Below are 22,632 nucleotides of genomic sequence, written 5' to 3' on the forward strand. Positions count from 1 at the left end.
TAGAATGCTTAGGACAGAATAATCCTATAAGTCTGTTAGTATTTGATGTATAAGTTACTTCATAACCGAAATGAAAGCGTAAACCGGCTAAGTAATTTTAAAGAAAAGGCAAGAATGAAATTTTAATGAGCTACATTGTTGTCCATGACTATGTTGTTATTTTAAACTATTTACAAATTCAAAACTTGTTTGTTTCATATATTATGTTGATTAATACTCATTTAAATTTGTTTTTCAAACAAATCTTGCTCTCTGTCATTTTCGTGTTTAATTTAACAAACAATACAAATAGATTCCAACGTACATTTTTAGTTTAAAATAAGGTGCTAAGTTTAAGATCTCAATGTAATTTGAGTACTATTTTTAAATTAATCTTATAAAGTAAGGATTAGCGTATTTACTAATTAAAATTAAGTACACAAAAACCAAAAAAAAAATTTGTGTTAAGTTTATAAAACTCTTCTTACTCTCTTCATTTTGCGAGTTGGGACTGGTGAATCGGTAGCTGTAAGGTCGTTGTTTGAAGCCTCTTTTCTTACTGTGTCCGTGTTGAATGCTGTCTGCGCTTTTTTGCGAGTAGATTTTCTGTAAAGAATTGAAATACTTGTAACTAAAAGTACTAATATTATTTTATAGAAGCTTAAGGTAATCGTTTTATCAAATTATTTAGAAACCTAGTGAGTTGACTGAACTTGGCAGCTATCTGATTATTAAAGTAAATAATAGAAAAAATAAGGCCTTTTATTTGTTTTATGGACTATATTTTGAAATGCGGTAAAAAATTGGAATGTAAGTAAAAAATTAGATAGTTTATTTAACATGAAACTCCTTAAAACTACGTTCAGAACAAAACTAAAAAGTTATTATGTTTACAAAAGTTAAACAAAAGTTTTTTGTGTATCTAAAAACTTAATGGTGCATTAACAATAACTTTATTAAGTATACATAAACGTTTTTGAAAAGTTAAAGTCTCAATCAAAACACCTGCAAAGAAAGTAAACACACAATACAGAAACTTTTATCAACTACTTTTACAGTATTGGAAACTGTTGAGAGTAAAAAGACAATTTTAAGAAATATTCTTGGTAATAAACAGTTTAAAACTTCTATTAAAAATTGAATAACTGCATTTTGAAAAATCATTGGGCAATATTTACTAAAATCAGTCACTGTTTTCTATTTTCAAAAACACATATGAGCTTTTGAAGTTTCAAAAATTATGTTGTCAAACTTTTGCAGTAAGATAGTTAAAAATAAACGTATGTTTGTCATTTTTATAAAGAAAGAACAATTATTTAAACATTCTAACAAAGAAATACTAGGACAACAAATGTTATAAAAAAACCTGTGGTAAGATCTAACAGATCCACCAGAATAACTATATTTCATCGGGATTGAGTCTCTGTCTAGTTTGATTTCCTTTTCTTTCTTACGCTTTCTTTTTGAAGGATCTATAGTTTTTAAGATTTATTTGAAGCGCAACAGCATGCTTAGGACTTCACACAACTTACTCGTAACTTACTTCGTAGTAGCGAAAGATTTTATTTTTAAGTGAATTGATAGTAGAACAGTAAGAGGAATTTATAAACTAAACATAATAAACAGCGCTCATGTGATTGGTTAACAAACAAAACAAACTTGGTTGCAACGTAGCTGGTGTTGGTTCACTGTTCTCTATTCTTGCAGCTGAAAAACGCAATCGTTACTTAAAATATTTCCAATTAGTTGTTTGCTTATCTTGGTACTATTTTTTTTGCTAAACTTTTAGATTTTTGTAAGTTGTGAGTTAATGAGAAGTGAATTGAATCTGTTAGATGTACTGTCGAATACTTTTAAGACTTTTTATGTCACAGAAGTCTAGGAGCTTTTTAAATAATAGAAATAATTTAAATTACTCAACCTGATTTGTGTATTAAATATTTTAAGGAGTATTTATTTGTCAAAAATATGAGTTTTAAAAACAAGAGTTTGAAATTATGCATATTAATTTTTTTAAACAGATATAAAGTTTCAATAATACGTTGAGGTATATTTACCTAAAAGAAATAAATAATTCAAACTTAAAAGTGACAAAAGCTTTGTTAGACTATAAAAACTGAAATAGAACATAAATTGTTTTTATAAAATTGGTCAGTTGGTGTTATGACTCAAAAATTTTAAGTTTGTGATGAAAGAAACAACTGAAATATTTAACCTATTAAAGTGTTTCACCTTTGACAATACTTCAAATATTTTTTTTTTTCAAGTATAAAACAAACTTTTTTAACACTATTTTATATAAAAAAGAGTTTGAAAAAATAGAAAAATGTACTAACATTAATGCAGTAATACAGACTTTTTAGAGTATTGAAAATACTGTTTTAATACTTTAAATGCAAACAACTTAAGTAAATCTTTTTCAATTCAAAAATTACTTTTGAAGTAGTATGTGATACTATCAAAATCTTAATATTCTATTGCTTACTACTAATCTGTTTATACACTAATACAGTCTTAAAAAAAGTGTTTATATTTGTTTAGACATTATAAAAAAAGTAGCATTTAGAAAGTTTCCAAAACTAATAAAATATGCAACTTCGACAAAAATTATCATTTTAACAAAAAAAAACTTAAAAGTTTTAACTATTTTCACCGACTTTTATACTGATTAAGCTTAGTTGAAATTGATTTACTAACCGTTAGCAGCGTGTGGGTAGTCCTGCCCACCAACAGTGCACTTTTTGAATACCATCTTGTTTTCAGTCAGAGTACCTGTTTTATCACTGAAAACAAACTGAATCTGGCCCAGATCTTCTGGAATGTTAAGGGCTCTACATGTCATAGGTGTGTCTGTTTCCGCGTGGTACAGATGAATATCTGAATTGATCAGGTAAACTTGCATCCATTTTACCAGTTCTATTGACACGTACAAGCTTATTGGAATTAGTACCTAAAATTAATATTTATCAACAACAACAAAAAAATCTTTGTTAGTAAAATGCGAATAAGTTTATTTTTCTCTTTTCAACTGCTTTTTGGATGGCACTTAAAATATCTTTTAAATTAATAATTTTCAAGATGCACTTAAGCAAACTAATTAACCTTAGATCTCCTGATAGAAGCATTACAGGACAAAAACCAACTTAACGAGTACGGAAAACTTTATGAGCAAAAAGTATGTTTTCAAAACAGCTTATGTATGTCTTTTTTTTTTTTTGGAATTTCTATTTCTTACTAAGTCATTTTAATTTTGTTTAAAAATAGACTAATAGCAATTTGCAGTAGTTATTTGTATTTAAATTATTACAATTGTACTTGAACTGTTATGATCAACTCTTCAAATGTTTAAGAACATATTTTGTATTATATCACATATTCTATTACATATGAGAATACAAAACGTTAAATCTTTAATAAAACTAGATCATCTTTTAGCAAAACTGAAATTAAAGACAGTTGAATGTTGTTTTACAAGCTTATGTTTTAAAGTTTCTTTAAAATTAGTTTTTACCCTACAAACATTTGTTTTTGTTCTGTAGAAGATATTTATAAACAAACACTTATGAAAAGTTTTATAGTTTTAGAAAACTTTATTATAGCTTGAAATACATTTATTTTTTATTTTTAAAGTTTATTTCCCAAACAAACTTGCTCGTTAGTGTAATAAATAAACCTTTAAAAACGTAGAAGTCATGAAAGATAGTAAGTCATTAGTTGTTTACTTTTGTTTAAAAATTGAAAAAAAAACTTCAAACAAAAACTAAAAGTCTAAACATCTAACATTTCGTAAACTTGTAAAAAACTATTTTTTTTTGAAGAAAAATTGTTACAGAAAAAACTAACTATACTTTTAGACCAATAACTTAGATTAAAACCTAAACACATGTCAAAATTATATCTTAATAGTAAAAATAATAGTACTTACATTTCAGAGAAAGTAAAAAAATTACTATTTAGTAATTAAGCAAGCTAAATTTTAATGCTTTGTTAAAAAAAAACTTTACAAACTGAAAAAAACCGAAAGTAAAATAAAAAAACAAAACAGAGTGATTTAAACTTATGTGAACTCTTTATTACTTAAAACGGTTCAATGATTTATCTTAAGCACCGCGTGATAAAAACTTATAAACAAGCTTTAATTATATAAAAAAGTGAAGCTCTGACCTAATTAGTGTTGCGTTGAACATAAAATATCGAATATTTACCATTGCACACTTTCGTATAGTTTTTGTTGAAGTAACATTAGAACTTTGTTCGAGCTTATGAATATTTGATAAAAAAAACTTTTATTCTACTGTTTTTATTACAAGTAAGTTTTCATGCATCTTAAATCAATAAAATTCAGTCGCGTTATACGTGAAGAGCTTGTGTTTCAATAAAATAACGATTTTGTGGTACTTTTTAGACACTAATACACTGAACTTATATTTTATTATATTTTATTATACTTTTTATGAAAACATCGCTCTGTTGTGTAACTGTCACTGCATAACTGACCATATAATTTTATAAAACAGTATTTAATTCTTAAAAGTAATATAAAACATAATTGAATCAAAAATTACTACAAAAAGACTAAAAGTTTGCTAGAATATGCAAATCTTTGATTTGTTGACAAATTTTAGTTGTTATATATTTACAAAATATTTTTTTTAGATTCTATATAGCTGAGATGTAAACGCAGCATACAAAAAATTTTAGTTTAAGATGTATATTTTTTATTCTTTTTACATTGTACATATCTACGACAAGCAAAAAGTATTTAGTTTAGATTAACAATTAACAGTAATGTCAATTTTTACACATCTAAAATGACTCGGACTATTAAGATTCCTGATAACTTTAAATTAAGCTCTGAATTTCAATAACTTTTACCTGAAGCAAAATAACCATCGTCCAAAACATGTAGAAACCAGAAAGGGCCGGATCATAGTCCTCAAAATCGTTGTTGGGGACTAAAAACAGCTCAGATTGGCTCATGTTGTTTTTTTGGCCGGTCCAAATACCGTTTCCTAAAAGTTTTTGATAGTAAATTTAACATTGATTAAGTAAGCTATTTAAAAAAAAAGTTTTACGAGTTCAAAAATTAAAGATTTAAATAGTTAACTGTAATTAAAACAATATTTTTGTGTAGTAGGTAAAAATTAGCATAAATAACAAAGTTTTTATATTAAACTTCTTACAATTTTAAAAACACTTTTATTAAATTTCAGCAATTAATATTGAGCTTAACACAAACAGTTTTAAAATAACTGACTTATGTCTAAAGCATTAATAAAGTTGTTTTTTGAATGAAAGTTAAAAATGATGGATAAACATAATCTAATTAATCAAGTTTTAGCAATTAATTCATCACACATCAAAAAACATATAGGTACTTGAAAACTATTCTCATATAAAGAAAAATTCAAAACGCAATAACGGCGTGCCTCTTCAATTTCTTCCAAAAAAAACGAAATATGTTATTGACTTGAAAGGGGGACAAAAAGAGCGCAAAAACACAAAGCCGAAACAATACCACATAGCTACTCTCAAAAGGCTGACTTCCACACAAATTTAGAGTGAAGTGCTATTTCAAAACTTAAATAAGTGTCTGAGGTTTTTCACCTTAATATTTTACACATACAATACAAAAATGTTAGCATGTTTGTTATAATCTGAATGATGGTTGACTAACTAAGTGAAAACTTTACATTAAACTTTTAGAAAGATAAATTTTAGAAAATAAGTGTAATATAAAAAATGTGTTAATTATTATTTAATATTAAAAGTAAACGTTTCGGCAATGGTTGAAGTTTTAATGCTGTTAATAATATTAAAGTTTGTATTAATTATATTCATTTGTTATTTATTATTTATCAACTAAAAAACAAAACATAGAATAGTAACAAAATTTAATATATCAATCTGTTTAATGAACTAGTTAGTAGAGTTTAACGTTATAGTCGTTGTTCCCAAACCTTTTTTTAAATGCTTTGCTAAAACTAGTTCTATAAAATCACTTCAAAACTTTAAAAATATTAATCTATTAACTAAAAATTATCCGTTCATGTAGTTGTTGAAAACTACCGTTCATATTTTTTAAATTAAAATACTTTTGCGATAAAAGCTACCGTTAGAGAGATAATAAAGTAGAAAATAATAATGAAATAAATATCTAAATAATTATTGATTGGTTCATCTGTTTTTTACAAATTTTTATTGCTTAGCTACGACTTTTTTAAATGCAGTATACAAACTGCTTTAACAAAAAAATGTAAATTTTAATAAAATAACAAAGGCTAATTAACACATCATTATCAGCTTATTAGATTTATCATTTATGATGTTTATGTTAGGTTAAGTTTATTCTAAACAAGTTTAAAGGAACAAACAACTTTACAAGTACTCTAAAGTGTAAATAAAGCACGAGTAACAGTCATGTACTACATGTTTGAAAATCTATATAAAGCTTGTTGTCTAAAAATACTTACCATCGCTAATCAGCTTGAATATTATGACTAATAATTACATTTGAATAACTTTATTTCAAGCTGCTTTTGCACAAATTCGTCATGCGTGACTGACTTCGTGCGCGACAAAAATAAAAGTTTGAGAAGATTGCCGAAGGCAAAAATGTAAGTAGCAATATTGGTCACTTAATATGTTGGAAATTTAGATATAAAAATAAAAAAATTATTTACTTAATATACTAAATATTTAAAATAATATAAATATTTTAAGTACCACAGCTTCAAAATTTTCCAAAAATTAAAATATCCTTTTCTGTGTAATAAATTGTTTAAGTTATCCTTTTTAATTATTAAACTCGTAAAATTACACAATATATATACATGTCACAAAGCACACATGCTAAAAATAATAAAACAAAAATTTACCAATAGCACCAGTGAGACACATTACGATCAACATGGCCACACAATACAAAACATCCTTGTTCATTCGCCTTTCCAGCTTACTCCTTTTGTACCTGTTGAATGTAAATATTTGCATAACAGTTTGGTATTGTGCTTTGAGAAGAAGTTTGTTTCATTTTTTGGTACAAAATGAAACATTTTTTTCTTAAAAAAGTTGCTTATTTTTAATTATTTCTATGTTATTCAGATGAAATTGTTCAGTAAACAAAAAATTGAAATAAAAACACTAAACAGTTGTTATCATAAAATAAACAATTTAAAACTCTTAATGTCTTTAACAAAATTGTTCTCTTATTTTTAAGAATTTATGGAAACTTTTTTTAATAACAAGCTAGTTTGTCAAAGAGCATTTTACTTTAATTATCATTAGTAAATACAACTATTATTTGTTAACTGTTTAGTATATTCATTTCTAAAATAAACTAAAAGCTTTTAACCTTAATAGTTTATGTCGTACAAGCTTTAAAATGTTTATAAAAATATAACTTAGCTCAGCAAAGGTAATAGTTCATTTATTAGGTACAAAAAGTAGTATATTAATTTCAATTACTATTGTATTGCTTTTTTAGTCCATTGTTACATTCAAGAAAACATTTAATTATTCGGAATAAGTATGTACTAGTAATTCTATAGTACTTTTTAAGTGAGTAGTAATACTTTTTAATCATTTAAATCATTGGCATTTTCCTACCTTGGGCCATTATTGTTGAGCATGGCTTTAGTCTCGTGTCCGGCGTAAACAACAATTCCCTCAACGTAATCTGTGTTCCTGATCACACACCCCCTTAACAACAGATTGAGGTTGTTAACTGGAATTTTGTCGGAACCATCTCCTGGTATTCTGTACAAAAATTTACAAGTTAGAGCACATAATATTAATATAATGAAAATCAAAAAGTTACTAATACAATTTGTCGAACATTTAGGTGCTTAAACTATTTTTCAATTACCGCTAATCAAGTTTACGTAAAATAAAGTTTTAATCTATGTTTAATTTTAAACCCATATTTCTTTTAAAACTAAACTTTATTATTAAATAATTATGACTAAGTAAGTATTATATAATTGAAGCGCAAAACCATCATCAGTGTGCGATTTCCATTACTTTTCAATCTACTAACACAACATTTAACGCCCGAGCGCTTTCCTTACTTCCCACTTCTTTAAGCTAACAATAAAGTTTTATTACTTTTCTAAAAACGTTCCATCGAAAAACTTACCATACTGCAAAGTCACGGTGATGTCAATGGGGCGTTATTTTCATACAGATTTATTTGTAAACAGTTATTGAGAAGCGGCGTTTAAATTTGTTTGGATTTTGTGCTTATTTTAAGACTATTGTCGTTTATTCTGTCAGTATGTAATAACGTAAAACAACTGTTCGTTTTACAAAAAAAATGGATAAAAAAATATTATCAAAGGGTATTTTGTTTAAGCAATAACTATATAAATTTTGGTTTATTGTTTGAAAAAATTAGTAATGAAAACATAACAACAATGATTAATTAGAAATGAAATTTTTTTTTTCAAACTTTACAAGCTCCTTTTTGAAAGCTATGAAAATTTCAAAACTTAAAGGAATATACACCATATTTATTTTGATATTATATATTTTATAACAAAAATAAAATGACAATATTATAATTTTTTTTTAATAAATATTTTTCACAAATATAAAGTGCTTGGTATCTTTTGTTCAATAATCATAAAAAAATTTAATTAATATTTATACCATTTTTTTAAAATGTACATATATAGCACTTTGCTCTTAAATTTTAGTTTTTTCAAAGTATTAAAACAGTCTTACACTATTTTTTAAACACATATAAAACTGTTTTTGGTTTATAATTTTTTTTTAAAAACAATCAAACCTAAAAAAAACGTGCTACATCCTTTTCCTTGATACTTTTTCATTATTTACAGCTATTAATATGTTTTTTAATATGTTTTAGTTATTTTTTACATTTGTCGTAATTATATGGCAATCGCACACCTAATTAAGTTTTACTCCTTTATATTGGTTATTAATTTTCTTGTTTTCCTAAAACTAATGATAAGTAATAAAATCGTTTTATAAAATAAAGTATAGTAATCTTATTCTTAAGTACGAACTTTGAATACAGCTTAAAAAGAGCACTTAGCAAGAAGTGCGTACCTAAAAAGTAATAGTCTGAATGGAAAATTTTATTTTAACATAAAGTCTTTTTAATACAAAAGTGCGTACCCAACGAAAAATGCGTACCTTAAAAATTCTTATTCATAATGAATATTACTGTAATTTGAAAATCTCTCAACCTTAGCAATGGACAAAGAGTATAAGTATGAAATAGCTTATTAATTCCTAAAACGTTTTAGACTTCACAATCATCTTAGTAAAATACTAAAGAAATAAAAGTTTATTATAAAACAAAAGCATAAAATAAACTAAACAGAAAAAAGTTATATAAAAAAAAGTACTTAAGTATGTACGTAAAAATTATATCATAAACGTATAGCTTAAATTACAAAAGATTATAACAGTAGATTGCGGTAGTATTTATATTTTGGTAAAAAAAAACAACTGTTTTCAATTTGTAAAATGATCATGGTATATTTACTTTTTGATCAAAAGTTATTCTAAATTTGATGATGACGTTATACTAAGTTGTTCGTGATTTTTTTCAATACACGAGTTCCGTACTTACAAGTAGCATGATAATACAAATACCTATAGAACAAATGTTAAAAATTTACTGTTTTATGTAGGTTATGAAGTTTTATTTACACGTACATTTATATAAATAACCAAAAGATTCTTACTATAAATATGCGACAAAGTTGTGTTTTCATTAAATGTTTTTAAGTACTTTCGATTTATTATCTTCTTCAAATAAACTTCAAACAATTCTTTAAAGCTTACCTAGACAAGAGAATAAGTCGAAAGTGCTTTTAAACTTTTAATGTTCAAATACAGTTTTGTAGATTTTTTATTACTAGAAGCTTTTTATTAGTTGTTTTTTAGACGAAAGCTTAAAAAAAATGTGTCATGGAACCGACTCTGGAAATATATTTTATACATATATATATAGACTTGTTTATTTATACATTTGTAGAGAATCATCAGCTTTTAAAATTTTTTAACCTGCTTGATTAACTATCTTTAAAACTAATGAGTAAAAAATTAATTTGTTTTAAATGCTGAAAAAGTTTTCTTACTTCATAACAAACCTAAAAAATTTAAATTCTTTACATAAGTCTAATAAAACAATACTGTAAGCAAAGATTTTAAATGTGAACAATAATACTTTCTATACAAACTAGACATTACTAAAAAAGCATTTGAAAATATTTAACTGCAAAATTTATACAATAACTAACATGTTGCCGTGAAACTTGTAAATTTCATTGTTTGGAGTCTGACACTCAATTATGCTTTTGAATAATTCCGGACGAAAGCTATCGTTCTATACAGAATAAAAATTATTATTAAAACATTTTAATTAAGTATATCGTTTTATTTCTACTTCAATATATGGTTTTAGATACCACATAATATATCTTTACAGTTAAAAATTTAATATTAATTACCATATCTAAGTGATTTTAAAGCCAATTTGTACTTAAACGTCACATAAAATACATATATATTTATATAAGATGTAACGTTATAAGGCGTTAAATCCTGGAGATCCTGATAAGCTAAGCTTATCGGAATGTATACCACAGATGTTCTTGTGCTAAAACTTTATTTCAACTAACGGCGTTTCACTGCTCTCAAATAAATTTAAGAACAGATCTACGGAGTCTCAAAAAGCTCTAAGAATAGAGCTTTTTTATTCTTAGAGCTTTTTGAGACTCCGTAGATCTGTTCTTAAATTTATTTGAGAGCAGTGAAACGCCGTTAGTTGAAATAAAGTTTTAGCACAAGAACATCTGTGGTATATATTTATATATATGACTAAAAGCAAAATAAGACTACACATACACTAATAAAATAAGTGTATATACTTTCTTCTTTAAAGTACGCCAAAAACAAAAATTCTATTTTCAACTAACTTGATACTTATAATTTGCTAAATTCTCTTCCAGAAAAAAAGGAAAAACAAATAAGCATTTAACAAACTTTTAAGGTCAAAATCGGTTTTTACATAAAGAAAACAAAAAAAAATTGATTGAAACTAAAACTTACAACTACAAAGTATTTAAAGCTGACATGTCAAATTGTTATCATAAATGTTTTGTAATAAAATGGTTTTGATCTTATTCATACCTGATATTTTCTAAATAAGTTTTAAAAATTGTGTGCTTGTTTTCAATCAATATACTTGTTAAACAATAAGTTTAAATAATTTAGTTAACATGAAAAAAATAAGTTTCAATAGAAGTTTTTCTTCTAAAAAATAAACAACATAGTTTATGCACCGTTTCTAATTTTAAACACACAGTGTTCAAATAACTATCAAATAAATGTAGCGAATGCTGATTACTAAAACAATTTTTTTAAATATTTTTTCAACAGATCTATTTGGTTTAAGTTAATATATGTAAGTATTTAAACTAGTATCCAATGTTTAAAACTAGCCTTAATACAATTATAACAAGCTGACTTAAATAATTAGAAAATTTTACGATTTTAATTATTTGTATAAATAATATAGCATAAAATATAACTTTTATTAAAGATAGTTATTAAAAAATTAAACAATACTCTTTCTTTTTATTTGCTTTTAACTAATCATTAAAAGAAGTTTAGAAAAATTACATACAAACTATTAATGATAAAAAAAAATAATTCCGATTTTGCGTATTAAAAATAATCAATTAAAGAAGTTAATTTCAAAAAATTATGATACTATGATAAAAAAACAAAGTTGTCCAAAAAAGCATTAAGTTCTGTAAAAAAAGTATTTAAACTAAAAATAGTTTTATAAGCTATGACACTAAAAGACTTATGTCTATATTTCTAAAGCGTAATGTTTTTTTTTTTAAGTTGTTAAAACTTTTATACAAAAAAAAATTAGATTCAAACGTGATGAATTGCACTGTTCAAACTTTGTAAAAACAAATTTTGAAACAGAATTTTAAACCATTATAAATAGTTAGTGGTTAATATAGTCTAATAAAGCTTAACAGTTAGACAATCGATTCAATTATAGATAAACTATGAAGGATATTTATTTAATTTAGTTGAATGACAGTTTTAATTTAGTATTTTTTTCTAATTATGAGTACAAAGTATTAAAAAATAATTTTACGTTATGAAAAGAAATAATTTTATTCTTATAGCTTCTTTAAACGTATTTTAGTAATGTTGAATATATCAATAACTAGATATTTAAATGTTTTCAATAAATCTATTATACAGTTTGTAACCATTGTAACTCGTTGTTTTTTATTTAACAATAAACATGAAACATAAAAAACATTATGATTTTATACATATATCTAAATCATATTAATGATGAATTTTAATAACATTTTAATAACATATTATTAATTTTTGAAACTATTAAAAAAACAACAAAACAGCTAAATTTATTCAAATAAATAACTACACTTAGTTCAAAAATTTACCAAACAATTGAAAAAAAAAATGTTGTGATATTTCTAGTTTTGGTTTGTAAAAATTGCAACAAAAATTTGAATTGATGTTTAAGTATGTAAGCTGACGTAGATAAATAGGCCTTAAAAATGCTATGATTCAAGTACTTTAAAAAAGTATATTTGTTAGAAAAATTATTTCAAACAAAAAACAAACAAAGAAAAAATACTTTTACTAAATTAATACTTTCTTTCACTTTTTTAATATGTTCTATTTCTGAATAGTACTTTCATTATTGCAAATAAAAAAAATTAAAAAAGTTAATCGGTTTAAAATTAAAACTACTTACCGTTCACGTTAGCATTAAATGTTTTGTGAATATTTTACTTATAGGTAAACTATCAATTACGATCAAAAACAGCTATGACTAAATAATAAAAACTAAAGTTTTCAATAAAACTTTACACCAGGTAAAATTCATTAAAATTAGTATCTAATTAATTACTTTCAAAGAAAAAACATTTTTTATTTTAATGACATTCAATTACTGTTTTAAAAACTAAAAACTATGATAAAATAACTAGATAAACATTTAAATTAAAAATAATTATAAAGTTATTTAAGCAATAAAAAAAACTTACAATTGATAGATTTGTTTACATGTATACATTAAACAATAAATTAGATATTTATACTTTGTATACAAAAGTATTTAATTTATGAAAAAGTTATCACAACTAAAATTAAGCGAAACTTATTTATAAAAGTTAACTTAAAACACTCTGTACTTTAAATATCAACTAAACAATATTCTAACAAACAAAAGTAAACTAAAAACAAAAACATTTATATATATTCAAAACAGTGTATAAAACATCTCAGACTTTAAAGTTTTGAAAAACAAAACAAAAACAAGTAAAATAAAAACATTTTAACAAATACTATGTATAAACCTTCAAACATAGTTTATTAAATCAAATAACAGCAAAAATCTCAGATTTTGAATACTTAATATAGGAATGCAGAACTAAGTTAAATATTTTAACAAGATCGTTACTGTGATATCAATTCAGTAAAATAAACTGACTCAATAAAGTTTAAAGTGGAGCTTAAAGTTTTAAGTTACTTATAAGAGTGATTACTTTGTTTTAATTATAAAAGAATAAATAAACTGGTTGCTTCAAAACTGTTTAAGAACATGAAATCTACCATTCATAAGTTAAAAAGTTTATATACTTACGAAATCTTATTTGGAATATCATGTCAAACTAGTACTATCAAACTATTATAAGTCAAACTACTTCTTGTTAATACAAAAACATTGAATAAACAGTCAACTACTTAAATTAATTTTGAAAAAATAAAATTCAATTGTTTTAGACGTTTTAAAATATAATAATAGTAGAAAGTAACTTTAAAAACAAACTTACTCTTTCACTTGCTTGCTTGGCAACGACACGCTGCTTCAGGTTGGTCTCTCCATCGATGTTCGACGTTTCGATGAAGCAGCCACCGTGCTCGTCGGAAGAATGCAGCAGCAGCAGGTCGGCAGGGATGACAGAGTTGCAAGTCACCCTGACAATGTCTCCCACGCGAAGTTTCGACCACTTGCTGTTGTGATACTTCATGTCTGAACTGTTAAAATAAAATTGAATGTTTTTGTACTTTAAATGTTAACCGAGTTGTACTTAATTTTTGAAGTTTGGATGAATAACCAGAGTTTTGTTACAAAGGGTTACTGTAATTAATAGCAAGTATGTTTTAGTACAAAGCTGTTTAAATGGAGTAATAAAATAAGTTTAACAGAAAACTTCAACGTAGTTGGATTTAAAGAAGTTTCACTTTACTTTAAGACTAGGTTTAACATTTTGTATAGCATAATACAGTTCTATAAATTATTGAAATTTATAAGAAATTGTAAGCTTTTGTTAAAAAAGAACTCAACACGATTTATTAAAGTTAGCAATTAACATGAATAATTAATTATTAAAAACAAAGTTATAAATACAATTGTTTCAAAAAAGTATTAAAAAAACGGATCATCTCTTAATTGCATGGATTTACTTTTTTGTGCGAAATGTCACTTCATACTATTGACTCCTTTTACAAGAAAAGTATAGCTATAAAAATGAAACTTTCTGAAGTTTAATTAGTTGTCTACTCAACTTTTGTAATGTAAAAGTTATGTGTGTTTAAAGACTTTCACTTAGCAGTATTTTAAATAACTTGATTTGTTAAACAAATTATTTATTTCATAAGCTGCAAAATTGATACTTTAACTTTTAAAATCAAAGTTTTATAAGTCAAAATATAAATTACCAAAAACATTATACATCAAATATAAATGATCATCTAACTATATATAAAATAAGAAAATAACTTCAACTTAAAAAGTGTTATACTTTTAGTTCTAATTTGATTCAACTGATACCAATACTATGAGACAAACTTTTATATTGTTTTAACCTATATACTTAACAATTGTTAGCCTCTTGTTTTGCTTTTGATTAATATTTATAGTATATTTCACCTATGTTTTTAATTAACTTATATCAGATTTAATTTACAACCAAAGAGCCCTACTGGGCGAAACACTGGTTTGTAATTAGATACTGAATTGAAAAAAATCTCGAAAATTCAATAAAAGTGTATACATATACTTTCTAAGTTATATAACTTTTTACTATCCTTAACGCATTGATAACGTCAGTGTATTAGCATAGCATATTGCTGAAATAAAATGTGGTCAAACAAACAATAACACAATGAACTACTTTAGAAAAAAATAAATTTCTATTCAAACCGGTAAGTTTAAACATTTTGAAAAACTTTTACGCAGTTTATTTTTACTTTACTAAACTTGTACATACTTAATTTTCAACAAAAAATATTGTTAGGATTTAATCGTCTTCATCAATAAAAAACTTTCAATAACTGTTAAAACATATCAAAAGTTTAGTCTTTATTTATAATAAAAATAATATATTTTATGACAAAAGATTTTTCATTACTCATCAAGTTTTTGCAGAATTTGATAAACACTGATTTAAACAAGAAAAGGTAAAAAAACAACAGTTGCTCTTACATAAGTAATTATGATATAAAATAAAAAAGTTGTGCATTTTATATGTAATTTTGATTTTTCAAGCCACAATTTACATCCGCATTGATTTTTCAAGCTAAAAACTTTTTCAACAAAGTACTTTTTAGAATACATATTTATTTTCACAAGTCTGCCAAAGGTTAAACACTTGATTTTTTTTTGTTTATCAAAAAATATTTATGATAGTTTTCTGCACTTCTTTAATATGCAGTCATCTTCAGTTTTTAATGATATTATTCATAATTTTATCACGTGAACAAAAATATGCAAAAATAAAATGAGGTTAAGTATAAAGACTAAGTTATTATAAAGTACAAAATAAAAAAAAAATCACAATCTATTATATCATATTCGAAATAATTGCTATTTATTGTACTTATATAAATAACTGTACACTAATACAGCTGTAACGAATTAAAACATTTTATGATAATTTCAAGATAAGCTATAAACAGCATACTTTATGTTACCTGCCTAATCATTAAAAAAAAAACTGCTAACTAACTTACAGATGAACTATTGTATGTACAAGGAAAACAATTCCAACTATTTTATGCTCGTATTATATACTGGCACATCTAAAACTAATAGTTAAAGAAAAGCTTTGATAAAAAGAAAACTTGAAAATGCTTTTAGTACTAATTTTGCAGCAAGTATCACTCATTTTGCTTGAACGAAACTGTCTAAATCGGTTGTCACCAATAACAGCCGAACGAAACCGCCGTCAAAATTCGTATATCGTAACCTACCTTGAAAAAACCTGGCAAGGGCTATCGTTAATCTGGGCGTCGTTCTTTCTTCTACCATAGTCCTCAATGAGATCTTTGACCGCCTGGACAGCTAAAATACCAATTACGGGAATCATAGACACAAAAGGCTGAATGGCAGAGATTTGAGGCACAAAGTTTAAAAGGACGATAAAGACGAAGTAAATGTTTGCAAAACGATGAAACTGCTCGAACAAGTTTTTTGGGAGGAAGGACAAAGCGGTGTACTTGGTGGTGTGAATGCCGTTGTTGCAGTAGTGATAGTCCACTAGCTTTTTGATTTGTTGCAGCTTCTGCCCTTCGTGTGACTCGAGGTAAGATACATTTTGCAGGAGTGTTTGGGAACACAGAGTTCGCACTTTGTGCTCGCTTCGTATTCTCCTGTGATAAATACATGATTTAAACAAAACTTTGTAGAGGAAAGTATTAAAGTAATAAAAAAGTTTGAAATATTAATAACATAAATGTTCGTAGCAAACTGTGGCTTTTTTAGATAACAAAAAAATTAAATTTCATAAAGAAAAAACGTTGAAAAAGTTTGTAATGAGGAAATAATCTTTACATATACATTTTATATTCTTATATTAAAACAACTTTTTGTCAGATAATTCTTATAAACATGAGTTTTAAATAGTTATTTTTTGTGGAATGCTTTTAAAAAAGTAAAGTCGCTTTAGTTTATGTTTTCTTTTAGGAAAAAATATTAAGTAACTTTTTATTGCAATATAGTAGTTGTTTTTATATTTAAGCAACTTTGAAGCCTACTAAATTTTTAATCTCTAAATTTTTACTTAATTTAAAAAAATTTTAACTTTTTAATCATTATAGAAATTAGTTTTATCTAAAATTCTTGTAGTAACTAATCTTGATAAATTGTAGAAAATTAAAATTTTGTGTTAACATTTGGGTTACATTACAACACTATAACACTTTTTTTACTGAACTATAGGTACTAAATTGTTTTTTGGTCAAACAAATACTATTCGTTTTAACTTTATAAGATTATTAATTATTAGGTGAAAGTTTATAAAAAAGAGAATGAAGTAGTTAATAAAAAAGAAATACTTACTATATTTAAATGTTTTTATTGAAACGGAAAAAGTTTCTTGTTATTTTCCTTTTCTTTACAAATAAGTTCGAAAAACTTTAAAACAACTTTTTTAAAGCCATGTGATTATATCAGACATCATTTTGTTATTACTTGGAAGTTTTAATGATAAATTTAAGTATATGCTTATAAAAATGTAGAAAATTTTTTTCTCTCTTTATTTTACAAAAAATAACTTACATATAAAAGGATTCAACTATGTTGTAAATACTTCATTCTTTATATAAAATAACCATTTGGAATGCTGTAACAGCACTTAATTTGAATGTTTGAATAAAAAATACCGATTCTGTAATCGTCTAATTAGACTTACAACGTTTAAATTACATGTCGTTAAAACAAATGTAATGTGGATAAACTTAACACATTAATAGTTGCGTCATAATATAAACAAATTTTGTATGTTTTTCTTAAAGTTTTTGTCATTGCCATTTTCACTTAAATTAAACTTCAAAAAGAAGAATGAGACTATGGTGCGTTTAGTAAATCATTAACTTAAAAGTTTTGTTTTAACGAATCTACTTTGAACTAGTTTGATCGTTTTGCAATAACGATTAATTTTTATTTATCTTATTAGTTTATTACCTTAGAAATTTTACAAAGCATAACTGTTTCTATATGTGGTTGCCTGTAACTTTAAAAAGTGAAATAAAATTAAAGATAAAATATAAATTTAATAAAAGTAAACTACAAATTTTTTTTTGTTTTATTTATAACCTTTTTTTGAAGTAGATGAAATCTTGAAGGCTTCTTGTTTTGCTAAGTAAGGTAGATGAACGGTTTAATCCGTTATTTTGCTTTGTATCAGCTCCTAAATCTTGTGGAGACATCTTTACGATTTTTTTATGTTTATAGACTTTTTTGCAAAATAAATTCTTTATTTATATTTTTTATGAAAAATGACATTCCAATAAATTCTAATAAACTGTCTTTACTTTCAGCATAGTTTGTCTTTAAAGAACACGTTGTTGTTTAAATTATTTAAAAGCTGTGCAAAAAACAAACAGAATTTATACAACTTACAAAACTAATTTGAGGTAAGAAATAACAACATAAACATTTAATCAGTGAAAGGAAGTAGTAATAATTGTGCAACTATTTGTGTACATGAAAGAATATTAATTGTTATGTACAACTTGAAAACTGTTTGTAAAACTAACTGCCTTAGTATTTCTAAAACTGACAAACGAAATCAAATACTATGCAAAATACTACTTTATACTAAAATAAATAAATAAATATAAATTTATTGAAAGTAAAGAATAACGGGTTAAACAAATAAATTTAAAGAAACAAAACTGATTTAAAAGCGACTAAAAAAAATCAGACAGATAGAAATCACTCAATTTATAAGCAATTTTTAGCACTACTGAACAATGCAACCGATAAATTTAGTTATGTATCCGTTTTAAGCTCAAACCAAATTGAGCTCAAATTAAGCGCCACGCATGAACGAATTTGCTTGTTTTCTGTTGATTTCTCTCACTTTCATAACACCGAAGTTCAATAAACTTTGTATCTTTTCTCTTCATATAAACCAAAATAAAAAAATTGTAGTCAAGGTACTGTTCAAAAATAGCAACTACCTTTTTTACTAGCATTTAAGTCATGAGTTTTAGAATCTCTTTATTAGATTTCTAACACTTATCACTTCATAATATTAATTGAAGTTTAACTTTATTAACATGTTTTTAGAATATTATATTTACTTGAAAATATTTCAAATAGTAGTTATAACTTAATAAACTATGTAATGAATACAAATTTAATAGCTAATGTAGTTAGAACCGGTCAACTTTCTAATATTAAGCGTTTAAAATTATAAAGGGCTAATTCTTTATAAATGTTTAAACATACAGTAACCTCTCGCATCTTTACGCACTCGTGACGTTACGCACTCTCGTTTAGTTACGCATTTTAGAATTCTAAAATTTTAATTTTTTTGATACTACACAAATTTGGTTTATTGTATCTTTTTAATTTAAAATATGTTTTTAAATGCTAACTCACCTCTCTATATCTTTAGACTTTGTAAGCTTATGTACTTGACTAATTAAAAAAAGTTGCAGTAATATAAACAGTTTTTATTGAACATTTTTCTTATATTTTATATATTTTTGTTTAAAAGATTATTTCCATTACAGCACCGAATGTTAACTTTTGTAAAAGGCTATAGAAAAAAAAAATTAATATAGACAACACACCATTTTTTAATTGTGAACAAATGCTTAATTATAAATTAGATTTGCTTAGTAGAATAGAATATAAATGTTAAGTATCAAATAAGTCACATATGAATAAAGATAAAGATAAAATCTACTTATTATTAAAATTAATAAAAAATTTCTATAAGCATTATTATTTTACATAAATTTAAATTCTTTTTTTTTAATATATGTCTAGCTTTATCTTTTGTATGCATATTTATAAATAAAGTGAACAAATTGTTAAAAGTGGGAAAGTCCCCAGTCTGCTTTTAACTAGAAGCAATATCAAAAAACAGCCATTACAGTAAGTACAATTAGTACAAAATAAGCGAGAGGTTACTGTAATTGTTATTAGTTCAACAAACTATAGCTAATTAACTCAAGTTTAAAGAAAGTTCTGTTTTATTAGATTATCTCATATTTATAAAAGTATTAAGTATTTTTCTTATGTTACAATTTTTTTAAGTAACATTTGCTTTGCGGTCAGCACTTGAAGTTTTAAAATATAGCTTGCGCACGTCATATTTAAATATTTAGATTTTAAAACAAACAAAAATCAAAAAGCACACTTTCAAAGAGGTATCAAATCAATGAAGCCCACTAAAAATTAACATTAGTTATACAATCACCATTATAAAAACTGTTACAACCGTCAAAATGAGGTGGTTCTAATAATACTATGAAAGTTTGAACTCAGATTAAGCAAATTGGTTGTAGTTTTTCAATTAAATTTATTCTGAAAAAAGGTTATGCTTAATATTATCCAGCAATTATTGTTAAAAAGTAGTTTAAAACTGTTTTGAAGTTTGAAGTTTTAAATAACTTTAAATCTTAAGATAGTGATGCTTGCGCGTTTAAATATAATTAAACATAGGAATTTAAAGAAGTTATGAGGTTTATTTTAACACGCGTTTCGCCCAAAGGATACATTTAGTTAAAAATTACTGTTTTTAAAAGATACCTAGGACGCGAAAGGAGAAAAGATAGTTTGTATTAAGTAAATTGTTCAAAAATTATTAATTTAAACTAAATAGCATCTATATGAGATATTGTTTATAGAAAACAATTTTGTATAAGACTGTTGGCAAAATTCTAGTGCGAAAACAAACATTTAGAGTATTTAAAACAATAGGTGTAAAAGTTTTAAATTGAATGTCATAGTATAGTTTATTGAACAAAAACAAATTGCTCAAAGTTTTTTGGTTCAAGGAGCTTGATACACAAAAAGACCTCTCGGTCATCGAGTTGTATACCCAACTTTGGTCAAAATTAAAATAAGCTTAACCATCAAAAAAAAAATTTACTGTCAAAATTAAATTCTAAAGCGAAAAACTCTATGAAAAATGAGACTATTAAACTTTACAAAATTAAATGTTTTCCTGAACAAAAATATCCAAAAAATTAAAGGTTTAATTAATAGAAGTATCTAACATTAAACACTTATAAATATATATTGAAGTCTACATTAGAAAGTAAATTTTTAACTTAAGTTACATCAATAATTTTAGCAAATAAATTAACCTTTTATACATTTTATATCATTAAAAAAAAAAAAAAATAAAATAAATTTAAAGATTTAAAAAGTATGTTAAAGAGTTTTGATTCTACTATGAACTTATTCTAACTTATTCAAAATTAGGAATAATAAAACAAAGCTAAAACATTAAAAAAATCAAAATCAAAATCAAAATAAAGCTGCAATAAAAAAATATAGTAAAATAAAGCTGTTTCAAAAAAAAACTATGCTTAGCCTAAATAAAAAGAATAAATGATATAAACACTTTTAAATAAACTATAAGTTTTACAAACTTGAATAAATATCTAAATATAAGAGTTTATCAAATTAAAATAACAGTGTAAACAAGTACAAAATATACTTAAAATAGTAAATCAGTTTTCTTTGTAAAAAATAAATAAAATCAATAATAATCATAAAAAAAGTTAACCTATAACTCATTTCAAATGATTTTAGTATTTTTAGCTTATGGTTTTAATATTAAACTTTTATTGGCAAAATATATATAGAGATTAATAAGTTTATTTACACAGAAAAAATGTAGACTATTACATGAAATTGTTCGTTAATACAATAACAAACAATAAAAAAAAAAACATATTACAACTTTCTGTCAATGCTTTTGAAACCCAATTAATATATTTAAAAATATATAAATACCTACTCAGATGAAAAATGGATACTAGTCTACTGTTTATAAAAAAAGTTCCTGTTCACCATATGTAAACTCTATTTAACTAGTTGATCGTTTAATAAATTCACTTCAGTTAAACCTGGAACTTACCAGGATGGCTTTGGCCTTTTAAACTAAAAGATATATCTTTCAAAAGCTTACTACGTTTGTAAGCCAGTGATTTATGACCATTACTGTTTTTAAATCTTGGTAGGAAATATCTGTTTTTGAGGACCTTGTTGAGTGGATATGTACTTTAGTTATACTTTTAAAGTAAAATGTAAAAATTACTTGTAGAAAATTATTCACAAATTTGAACATAAAAAATCACAACACTTATTTTAAAACATTTTTAAAATTTAATATTTTTTTTCAAATATTTTACACTCTCCTTGTGCTTTTTATAGTGAATGCACCTGAGTGCTTTATTTATGAATTCTTTTTTTTTTATTAGTTCTGCCCCACCATAACAGATCATACCTTATATGACTCATAAAAAGTGAGTTAAAAATTAAGTATTAAATTTTTCATTTAAAAATACCTTGGTTTACAAAGAACACAAATTGATTTTTGTAGTTTACTTTTTACCTTTTCAATGTGTTCATAATGCTATTATGAACTTTTATTTTGAACTTTAAATATGCAATTACTAGATAAACTAGGTTTTTTTGTTTTTTGACTTGACACATAAACCGACTAATCATACTAAACATAAAATAACTCCATTACAAATAAATTCACGTGGATACCGAATTAAATTTATGATTTTTTTTGACTTAACATATAAATCGACTAATCATACTAAACATAAAACCACTCTATTATAAATAAATTCATATGC

At 24.5% G+C, this 22,632-nt stretch overlaps 1 protein-coding gene across 3 annotated transcripts in view; it reads right to left on the bottom strand.

Moving 5' to 3' along the window:
• LOC145841937 (phospholipid-transporting ATPase VD-like) overlaps nt 1-22,632 on the bottom strand; it is a 44,581-nt gene that overhangs the window by 13,131 nt on the left and 8,818 nt on the right. Inside the window, exons 1-11 of one of the 3 annotated variants that reach the window (XM_082949248.1) lie at nt 18,113-18,360; nt 16,270-16,668; nt 13,848-14,052; nt 10,254-10,339; nt 7,588-7,737; nt 6,858-6,949; nt 4,855-4,991; nt 2,677-2,929; nt 1,639-1,686; nt 1,346-1,451; nt 468-585 (exon numbers count right to left, since the gene is read on the bottom strand). In XM_082949248.1, the coding sequence (XP_082805374.1) occupies nt 468-585; nt 1,346-1,451; nt 1,639-1,686; nt 2,677-2,929; nt 4,855-4,991; nt 6,858-6,949; nt 7,588-7,737; nt 10,254-10,339; nt 13,848-14,052; nt 16,270-16,668; nt 18,113-18,225 (1,707 nt within the window). In that variant the 5' untranslated portion in view covers nt 18,226-18,360. Of the gene's footprint in view, nt 1-467; nt 586-1,345; nt 1,452-1,638; nt 1,687-2,676; nt 2,930-4,854; nt 4,992-6,857; nt 6,950-7,587; nt 7,738-10,253; nt 10,340-13,847; nt 14,053-16,269; nt 16,669-18,112; nt 18,361-22,632 lie in introns of those variants that run through there. The other 2 variants (XM_082949246.1, XM_082949247.1) reach the window with 2 other exon arrangements.

This window comes from Thalia democratica, chromosome 8, assembly GCF_965202585.1.
Source record: "Thalia democratica chromosome 8, ktThaDemo2.hap1.1, whole genome shotgun sequence".
Taxonomy (NCBI): domain Eukaryota; kingdom Metazoa; phylum Chordata; class Thaliacea; order Salpida; family Salpidae; genus Thalia; species Thalia democratica.